The sequence below is a fragment of the Dicentrarchus labrax genome, unplaced genomic scaffold (genome assembly GCF_905237075.1).
Source record: "Dicentrarchus labrax unplaced genomic scaffold, dlabrax2021, whole genome shotgun sequence".
NCBI lineage: Eukaryota > Metazoa > Chordata > Actinopteri > Moronidae > Dicentrarchus > Dicentrarchus labrax.
Window position 1 is genome coordinate 4,025,171 of NW_026136710.1, and position 10,833 is coordinate 4,036,003.

A 10,833-nucleotide genomic window follows, 5' to 3' on the forward strand; every position below is an offset into this window, starting at 1 on the left:
TAAACACAAAATACAGCTCAGGTTGATGGGAATTACATTTATTTGGTATTTGGTATTTTGTCATGAAATAAAGTTGGATTCATCTAATTTGAGAAGTTAAGGGAGCATGAATGTCTCTTCAAAATGTCCAAAAAAAATCCATCTAGCAGTTGTTGAGACATTTCACTCAAAACCACATAAATCAACCTCATGGTGGCGCTAGAGGAAATGTCAGAGGATCACCAAAGTCAGTAGGATTCATCCTCTGTGCAGCTTCAGTATGTGTAGCAGACTTTATGTCAATACGTCCAACAGTTGTAGAGATATATCAGTCTGAACTGTGAGCGGACTGATATTGTAAACACACATACAAGATCAAAACAACAACAACAACAACAACAACAGTAAATGAATAGTAAGACTGACGCAACGCTGCACCTTGTACTATTTATTTGTGTCTGAATCTTGTTAACTTATGTAAAATGTAAACAAAGAAGTGACCTGTTGGATCCAGTCTGACCAGAAACATTTATCTCTGTGTGGTCCTTGAGCCTTTTTTATCAGCCTCTAACCCACCTGGAACAGCTGCAACAGGTTTGAACTGGACGTTTATCTTCACAGCTGGTTTATATAAACTCTGAAAAGCAGAAACAAACTTATTTATATAAACTGATTTGTGTGCATGAAGGTGATTATTTGATTAAAAGGGCAGATTCTATTGCTCAGTCTATGTATGTGAACAGTTTATTGGATAATACTGGGTGAGAAGTTAGTATATGAGCAAACATGGTGCATTAGACTGAACTATATAAAGTCACACATGTGGAGTATCTCTGGAGGGACCGCAGCACACTGGATTGTTTGTTTTAAGCAGATTCCAGCTCAAAAAAAGCCTCTTTTATTCCCACATTTGTTGTATTTCTTCTCTGTCCAGTAGAGCTGCAGTGATTAGTCAATTAGCTGTCAATTATTACATTAATCGCCAACTATTTTGAGTCATTTTTGAAGACAAAAACATCCAAATTCACTGATTTCAGCTTCTTAAATGTGAGTATTTTCTGGATTCTTTACTCCTCTGTGAAACTCTGAGCTTTAATGGGAAATAATGTATATTTTTCACCATTTTCTGACTTTTTATGGACCAAAAAAACAAATCGATTAATTAAGAAAATGGTCGACAGATTAATGGTTACTCTCCACTACATACACTGAATCTTGCCATGATCCAATGAGGATGAATCCAAACAACTTTCATGATCTCCTCACTTTCCTACTAATAATACCAACAGATAAATGTAAAGAATATGGAGTAAAATATCTCTACATTGACTAAATGGCTCAAAATCTTTTTTGTTTTAATTGAAATTGTCATAAAATGTGTCAATATTCTCCAGAGGATTATTTCTAATTGCTTTGATCCACCATCAGGTCTGAATTTAAGTTTGTTTAATACGTTTGTTTGTAAAAAAAATATTAAAATTCACATCAGCTTCAGCTGTATTTTGTGTTTTATGCTAATAAGCTAATTAATGTGCTTGTTTTTTCTGTATTTTTTTATGTTTTCTCACTTTTTTTAATAAATGCTGAGCAAATCGGTGAAGACGTTTTCTTCATTTGCAGGTTTCAGTGCTTTGACTTGATGAATTTGATGAGATTTGACATTTTTGTCTGATAATCTGAATTAATTAAGGCACATTTCATTTTTTATTACCTTAAAATGAGCTGTTTATGTAATGTTGTAAACTGCAACTACACCGTTAGATGCCTCTAAATCTTACACACTGGTCCTTTAATGATCAGCTATAAAGTTATTGATTATCCTCCTGCAAAATCTCCCTGTTACCAATCAATCTGTGCAGTTTACATTCAACAGTTTCTCTCCAGACAACCTCCCTCCGGCCCTCCTCGGTGTAACATACCACTGGTTGCCTGGACTCTGTTGTGCTGATCTTGGCTGGATTACGATATCGCCATGGTAATCTGGACTGAGAGAGGAGCTCCTATCTGAGAGCTCTACGGGTGCCCTGTGAGGGAGTTTCTCTACTTGGCTGTGTAGGTTTGGATTTATTGGATATATTGTTGTGGTAAGAGCTTTGTTTGATGGTGGATACTGACCAATGAGCTGAGTGATAATCCAACAGAAGGTGGGACCAAGTCACAAGTAAGTCTTTGCACCGCAAACTTTGAGTTTTGAGTCTTAAACTATTTTAAAAATTGTCTTTTATGTAATTTTTTCGATCTGGCGTCCAGAAGAGGGGCCTGAGGTGGCTCTGGCCTCCCCTAAAATCTGATTTCCAGCCCCATTATCCTTCCCTCTGCCGCTCTGCAGCGTACCATATACAACTAGATGACCTAACACACCCATTGGTACCAACCATGTGGTAGCTAGCAGGTCTGGAAGGAGGCGAAGTAAAGTTAGGTTAAACTTTGACAATGGAAAAAAGGATCCCTTGCCCTCTGACCTCAAGATCTCTGAATGAATAGGTACCCATTTTCAAACATGCCCACTTTATGTTAATCCCATGCAGTTTTTTGCATGTGGTACAAATATAAAGTTACTTTGCCTTGTGTATTTGAATATTTCTGCATACTGGGGTCCATAAACAGTGTTGGAATTGCATAAATTGGGAATGACTGGAAAGCTGAGGCACATACTTGATGCCCCACTTGTGCCACCTCAGTCTGGAAACTGGCGCTCAGTAAAGTAACGTTAGTTCTTCACGTCTCTCTCCTGCAACTTGATTCGGAAGCTGTCGGATTGGTTCAAACAAGCAAAAGCAGATCTGAGAAGTTAAGTGTGGACTGTTAGTGTGTGTGTCAGTTGTTGATTCGGGTAATTAAGGGATTAGTGGCATAAAGGATGGAAAGGTATCAAGTAGGTCAAAAGCTCAAGTCCAAGTCTTTTTATTTAAAATGTTCACTACACGGTACAGCTCAGCTCGACTCAACTCGACAATGGCTTGGAACCTTTTTTGTTTTTCCATTGGCACAAGTTGTGTATAGTACCTGGTATTTGGTATATATCGGTATATCTTTTGGTTTCACCTTCATCGAGGTTCTAAGAGAGCTGAGATGATACTAAACAGCGGAGTGAAAACACTGAATTGTCCCTTGCACGACACGAAGCAACCAACGATCTGAGCCCATGAAGTGGAAATGAGTCAATTAAATCACACTTCTGATGGTCCAATGATAATTCTGCATCAGTGCAGGACTTTTACTTGTTACAGGGTATTTTTATAGCGTGGTATTGTTACTTCTTCTTAAGTAAAGTCATATATTTTCTCAGTTCTGGCCTCTTTGGTTTATATCTGCCACACACACTGACTGCTAACTCTCCTGTGTTCCTGCCCCTCCCCATCACCTGAGCCTCCACTGCCTTCTTGCACACCTGTTCCCACTCTCCCTCCAACAGCCCTGCAGTATATTCACATTTCTGCACTCAAATCATCTACTGTATCTGAGTCGTGCATCTGGTTTCAAACCAGTTCCTCTAGTAAGCCGTTACACTGTTGGACATTTTCAGGGTGAGACACTGAGTTCTTGTTGAGACAGACAGCAGTAGAAAATAAAAACAAGTGATTGTAAACAGACACAAAACCGACAATCTAACAATATATAACATCCAAATTATTATTGAGGTGCAGATTCAGGTGACTGGCAACTCTACGAGGACAACTGGTGGTGGAGGTGAGGAATGACGACGTTTGGAGAGGTTCCTCAAAGACCGGAGAGAGTTATGGTAAAGAGAGGGACACAGGACAGATATTGCCATGATATTATCTATGGTGGGAGGTGGCAAAGTATTTGGAGTTTCCTGGTGCAGTCAAAAAAAAGTCCAAATGATAATCTGGGAATGAAAAAACTCTCAAGTGGACATACTGTAACTTTATTTTAAGGGGTCCAAACCGCTGCTCTGGTGGAAGAACCACATTATTGCTGCAGTCCAGTCCATGCAAACATATAGTTTGTATTTAAGCAACATTTAAGTGTAAATACAACTGAAGGTCCTTCAGCAGCAGAAATGATTTCAGACATATAAGAAACAAACTCTTCTTGGAATAATGTGTTCTTTATGGGGTTTTTTACATACAAAAAGCTTCATTAAAAAATCTTAAAAGAGCTAAAACAAAGAACAATAATGTGCTTCTAATATGTTTTCTTAACAAGAAAAAAGTATAATTTCCACATTTAAATCCCTAAAAAGACATCTACTCCTTCTACCACATTAAAAACTCAATAAATATGCAGATTTTGGTTCATTTCTAAAGTTTTCCTGCTTGCACACAAGATGTCTCCTCCTTCACTGTAAAGTCCTTTCTCAGTGTCTGTGCACTGCTGGCTTCAAGTTTCTACATCACACTTATATAAGTTGCATATCTGGACCTCTGCACATACATCATTCTGCACAGTGAAGCTCAAATGTCCAACTGTAGGAACACGAAGAAACACTGACTTTATGAGCAGAAAGGGGTCTTTAAACTAAAATCTCCTCCTTCTCCCTTATTGAAAAATCCAGAATATGCAAAAATATTTAATTTCTAAAGTTTAACTGTTGGATTGAAGGTGTGAAATCAGGCTCCAGACTCAATCATAATCCTGCATGTGGATCAGGGCTCATAAAACGTCTCTCATTCATCACATGTTTCTGGTTTCTGGGTTTGGGATGTTTCCAGAAAAGCTGATTTAAAACACAATTCACAGTCACACTGGCAGCACTATGGCTGCTGCTGCTCCCCCCTGCAGTTTGCACCCCATCATTCCCAAACCTTAAGGGCTTAAATATTATCAGAAAACACTTAAAATGCACTGATTAGCATTAATTTATGCAGAAATGCAGTTAAACCTGATCATAATTGCTCTGCATGAGTCGAACTCTCTAAACTTTCCCCACTGACAAACATCCTGCTCTCACCAACACTAAATCATCATATTTAAACCCCCCACAAAAATAAACACATTAACAGGAGAAGAGTCTCGCCTTTCTGCGGCACTATCGCGAACAATAGGTTGTCTTGTGCAAAGTTGCCAAAAAAGAAAAAGAGGCAGGCGGTTCCTGGGTGACATCAGGCGCACCGCACCCTCCTTGCATTATAAAAGCAGCATGGATGCCTCCACAAAGCCCTTTCCAAACTCAGAGGGACGCTGTAGCTGAGAGGAGTGGGCCGGTCACTGCTGCAATAATCATCATCACCATCACATCATCATCATCATCATGGCACCAGCTGGAGCTAAGAAGGTAGGAGACGAGCTTCCTGAATTTAAGCTCCACTTTGTTTGCAGGGTTTTAAAAGTGGCGTGTGCGCACTGTTCTGCACAGAGGAAGTGGGGTTTTTTTTTGCATGCATCAAAGTAACGTTTCTGTGCTGTGATCCGCTTTCTTTTGCCACGCAGGGTATTCTGGAGCGACTGGATGCAGGGGAGATCGTTGTCGGGGACGGAGGCTTTGTCTTCGCCCTTGAGAAGAGAGGGTACGTCAAAGCAGGACCTTGGACACCTGAGGCTGCAGCCGAGCACCCTGAAGCGGGTACAGCTTTTCTCCCTTATTCGCGTTATGTAATGTTTCCCAAAAACCTGTACGTCCAGTTTTGTGTGTGTGTGATGAAAATAACGCCGGATCTGTGTGGTTGCAGTGCGGCAGCTGCACAGGGAGTTCCTGAGGGCTGGCTCCAATGTCATGCAGACGTTCACTTTCTACGCAAGCGATGATAAACTGGAGAACAGAGGCCACACTCAGCGCTTCACTGTGAGTAGAGAAGGTTTAATATGTATGTGTGTGTGTGCGCCTGCCTGCAGCTGCTCTGAAGCCTCATGGAGAGGTGGATGGCAGCTTGGCAGCAGAGTTGGCATCAAACCAAAAGCATGGAAACACTTGAACTTACATGCCCTCTCTGAGTATCTTTCTGGTTGGTTTTTTTTCTTTTCTTTTAGGGACAGCAGATAAATGAGGCAGCTTGTGACCTGGCCAAGGAGGTGGCCAATGAGGGGGATGCTCTGGTGGCAGGTGGAGTCTCTCAGACCCCCTCTTACCTGAGCTGCAAGAGCGAGAATGATGTGAAGGCCATCTTCAAGAAGCAGATCGATGTCTTTGTCAAGAAGGACGTGGACTTCTTGATTGCAGAGGTATGTGTAACAGTCATCATCCTTTTACTGCCTTATATTAAAGCTGCTGTTGTTAACTATCTGATCGATAAAAGGGAGGAAATAAAGATGGGGGGGGGGTGAAGCGAAGCAGCAGAGGCGAAGAGATCCTGAGTGTACAAAGAGCACCGACTACACTGGACCCTACGTGTGTCCTGTAATGCAACCAATAACATGTATTCATGAATTAAACACATTTTATAATTCTCAGACTTTAGAAAAAGCTCCCTCCAGGGACATCATACAGCTGTTTTCACATTAGTATGAGTAGAATAAGTTTTAAACTCTGTGGTTTGTCTGTTTTTAAAGCCAAAGAATGACACATCTAAAGAATAATAATCTTTTACTGGTTCAAACTCTTCAGGTAACTGAGAACAAGTTCAGAGATCAAGTGTTTAAATATTAGTTCCCAGTGTTTAAAGTCAATCTCTCCACTTAAAAACCTGTTCTTCCTTCCTAATGTTAGATGTTTGATCGTCACTGTGTGTATATACTTAGTTTGACTAGAAAGTTGTTCTTGAAAATATACACAGTAGGCCTATAGCTCAGAACTTGGTTCACTTCTGTGAGTTAACTGTCTATTGAAACGATGGCCAAGCCTCCGGGAGAAGAAAACACAGAATTTGTTGAAAAAAGAAGCCTATTAAGTTTTTATGATTGTTTAAAAATGATAAAAATACATAATCTAGACAGAATTGTATTAAAAAAGTTCCCAAAACACAATCTGCTCAAAATTCACTCCAATGACTCATTTTAAACAAACTTCTGATTGTGATCCTGATTGTCAGTTTACTGAACGATAGAAAAGAGGTTCCTTTAGGAAAAAGATTGGGAACCACTGACCTAGAAGGACATTTTCACATTCATCTGCTGGAAATCTGGAAAGTGATTTTGAAGGGGGCGGGGCCTACAGGCATGATTTGTGATGTAACAAATAGTTTGGAAGTCAAACCTGGTCCAATAATCCCCTGGCTTTATGAAAACTAGGACCAACATGTTGGAACGTGTTGCGTTTCTGTACAACATTCATGGCATTTAAAATACACTATGCTATAAGTGCGTGTTTGGAGGCTGAACTCTCATTGTGTTGGAATCTCTTTTAAAGCTGCAGTAACTTTTTCTTTTGGCCACTTGAGGGCAGAAGAAACGAGCTGTGAACACAACACTGACATATAATCACCTTCTTTAAGTTGATATGGTGGCAACAGTTGCTCTCCAGTGACTCTGAGGCTAATGTTTGGTGCTGAGCAGATGCACAGTTGGTTTTTAGAGCTGTTTTTATCTTTAAAGATCCTCCTGCTGTGGTGGGAAATGATGCTGAGTTGTAAGAGTGAACCAAAGTAGTAAAATTGCAGACTTCTACATATAATCATTTTGATCTCTTATAAAGAGAACCATAGCAGTTTTAAATCTGCAATATAAGGAAATGGGACTGCAGTTCTCAATTAATGTGAACAATATAGACCCATTGCAGCTTAAAAGATTAATCATTTAATATTCTTGATGGGCTTGCAGTACTTTGAGCATGTGGAAGAGGCCGAGTGGGCAGTCCAGGTTCTGAAGACCACCGGGAAGCCTGTGGCTGCAACTCTGTGTATTGGACCTGAGGGAGATCTGAACGGAGTCAGCCCTGGAGACTGTGCCGTCAGACTCGTCAAAGCTGGTATGTCTCAAATCTACTCTTTTAACATCTTGTCCCACAGTGGGTGCACAGCCACTCTCCTAACTATCACATCATAGGAGGTGTGGAGAAAGACGTAGAAGGCACTTAAAGTGATGCTCGGGGAGACAGAGGTTAGATCCAGAGTCATTGGCAGATGTCACAGATCAAGCATCCCCCTCAGGATTCCCAGGATCTCGAGGTCTGGGCAGACTTTCCAACATGAGGCAGGACTACGCGAACACATCTATTAAAATGACTTTGCCAGTTTATTAGGAACACCAAGCTAAAACAGAAGTCCTGCAATGAATTCTCCATCATTAAGGTCTTAATCAATTTTATTGTTCATTAGATGTTGGATGTGAATAATCGGGGGATGTAGTTTGTGTTTAGACTATTGCAGGACACCTAATAATAAAGTAGCAACTGAGCGTACGTCACTATAGAAAGTGAGATTATTTGATCCTTTTAGTTTTAATACACTTATAATAATGTAGGGAAATGGTTGCAATGAAAGGGATGCTCTGGCAATTTAATATACCATCCCTATAAAGTTGTGAAACTCACAAGAAATCCTCACTTTTATTCCCAAATGTTTATAAAGCATCCTTCATTTTCCATGATGCACTTCACTAGCATCTTTTCATGTAATTCACTGCTTGATAAACCCAAAACCTTCAAACTCCATGCACTCGGTTGGTAACTCAGACTTTCTGTAATGAGTTTGTAGCTGAGATGTGCATCTACATCACTGATACATCAAATCACACAATCTAATACATCAAAGAGAATTTTATGTGAATCTTGGCTCTCTAATTTGTAGTCTCAAAGTCCGAACTGAGATCCCCACTGGAGATGTTTTTTTTTTTGTTTTTTTTTAAAGTCTGTATGTGTAGTAGTTAAACGTTTGAGTTTGGCGCCCTCCAGTGGAAGGAAAGCACAGCATTAATGACCTGAATGTGACACAAACTGCACTAATTTAAAATCTGTTGTATCTGCATTTTAAAGACTTTGTCACATATTTGAGCTCTGATGTTTCCTGTTTCGTAGGCGCTCAGATTGTCGGCATTAACTGCCACTTTGACCCGGAGACCTGCGTGAAGACTGTGAAGCTGATGAAGGAGGGAGTGGAGAAGGCCGGGCTGAAGGCTCACTACATGAGCCAGCCGCTTGCTTACCACACTCCCGACTGCAACTGCCAGGGCTTCATCGACCTACCCGAGTTCCCCTTCAGTACGTATCGTCCAATTCCTCACTCCGACTGTTTTACAATTGAGACAATAAAACACTCATTTCTTACGCCCGTGTTCTCCGACAGGTCTGGAGCCCAGGATCCTGACCAGATGGGACATGCAGAAGTACGCCCGGGAAGCGTACAACGCCGGCATTCGTTACATCGGAGGCTGCTGTGGGTTTGAGCCCTATCACGTCCGCGCCCTGGCTGAGGAGCTGGCGCCCGAGAGGGGTTTCCTGCCTGCTGGCTCAGAGAAGCATGGCAACTGGGGCAGCGGCCTGGAGATGCACACAAAGCCTTGGGTCAGAGCCAGGTAGGTTTTTAACCAAACTGGAGGGAGGGGGGGAGAAATGGGCCAAAAAAGGAGATCTCTAACGTTTTCCTCCTCCTGTAGGGCCCGTCGTGACTACTGGGAGAAGCTGAAGCCGGCGTCCGGCCGTCCCTTCTGCCCCTCGATGGCGATGCCCGACGGCTGGGGTGTCACCAAAGGCCACGCTGACCTGATGCAGCAGAAGGAGGCGACCTCCCAGGAGCAGCTGAAGGCTCTCTTCGACAAAGCCAACAAAACCCACTGAGCTTCCCTCCGAGGCAGCCAGGGGGGACGGCGTACTCAGTCCCTAAAGTTTACATACCAAAAAGCTCAAAATGCTGAAGTCTTCTGTCTTTTTTTTTTTTGTAGGACCATTTTTACTACGACTGCTGTCTCATGCTGACACTTCAAATTAGCTAAGATCATCACAACTGCGAGCCATGTGAAATTACTGTGACTACAAAAACAGCAGCTGTGAATGCAGCACAAGTTTCTGCCTTAACACTCCAAAAGTGCCTGATTGTTGTCTTACAAAAGAATTGAATGATGTGTAGAAATAAACTTCTTTATAATTGACTAAAATATGCACGTGTGTGAGGGTTTTTTGTTTTTTTTTTTTTCTTTAGAGACAGATAGTTATAGGAAGCAAAGTGGAAAACATAATGAAGTTTAAACTCAATCTGGTCTGTAGAGTATGTTGAGCCAGTTCAAGGTACTTTTACTTGAGCATTTTATGCAACTTTATACATTTACTCCTCTACATTTGTCTGACAGCTTTCCTTGTTTTTTTGTTACACCCTTCCTGTCCAATAAAACTCATGTATCTCCAAATGTGTTGAGTTTATTTAATTTTGAGTTCCTTTATGGGTAGAGAAAATTATTCTACTTCAGCTAAATAAACTCTTTTAAACGCCCTCTTGGTTTAGCTGGAAAATGCATCGTCATAAAGCTGAAAACCAGCTGTTTTTCTGACTATTTAGATACATTATGTGACACTATAAATATGATTATCTTTTAGATAATGATGCATTACTGTAGATTAAACTACCCAAGAGTGTATAAAATGGTTAAATTAACCAACATCTAAAGCACATTAATCCAAAAACATATATGTATATTAGTAAAACACTGACAGGAACCATTTTATTGCTCATACTTTAAGCACATTTAGCTGATAATACATATTTTTACATAAGTGAGGTTTTAAATGCAGGACTTTTACTTGTAGTGGAGTATTTTCACAGTGTAGAATAAGTACTTTTACTTCAGTAAACGCTTTAAATATACGTCTATCACCACTGAACAATAGCAAGCGTGTTACTCTTTAGACTTTACAAGTGCTGCTGCTGCCCTCTAGTGGACAAAACACACAATCTTAGTAGATAATGTATTTGTTAGTTTTAATCAAGTAAGAGTTAAATTCCATGATATGTTTTTTATGTAGACATTACAATGCTCCTGTATCCTTTATGTCACACAGCAGTTATTAAAGCTATGATTCATGTGTGT

At 40.6% G+C, this 10,833-nt stretch overlaps 1 protein-coding gene across 1 annotated transcript; it reads left to right on the plus strand.

The window, feature by feature from the left end:
- Window positions 1–5,057: 5,057 nt before the first annotated feature.
- Window positions 5,058–10,155, plus strand: bhmt (betaine-homocysteine methyltransferase). The gene is made up of 8 exons (XM_051412870.1): window positions 5,058–5,218; window positions 5,374–5,506; window positions 5,613–5,725; window positions 5,911–6,102; window positions 7,636–7,783; window positions 8,831–9,013; window positions 9,099–9,327; window positions 9,409–10,155. The coding sequence occupies exons 1-8, from the start codon at window positions 5,195–5,197 to the stop codon at window positions 9,587–9,589; spliced, it is 1,203 nt and encodes a 400-aa protein (XP_051268830.1). The 5' UTR covers window positions 5,058–5,194; the 3' UTR covers window positions 9,590–10,155.
- The last annotated feature ends 678 nt before the right edge of the window (window positions 10,156–10,833 follow it).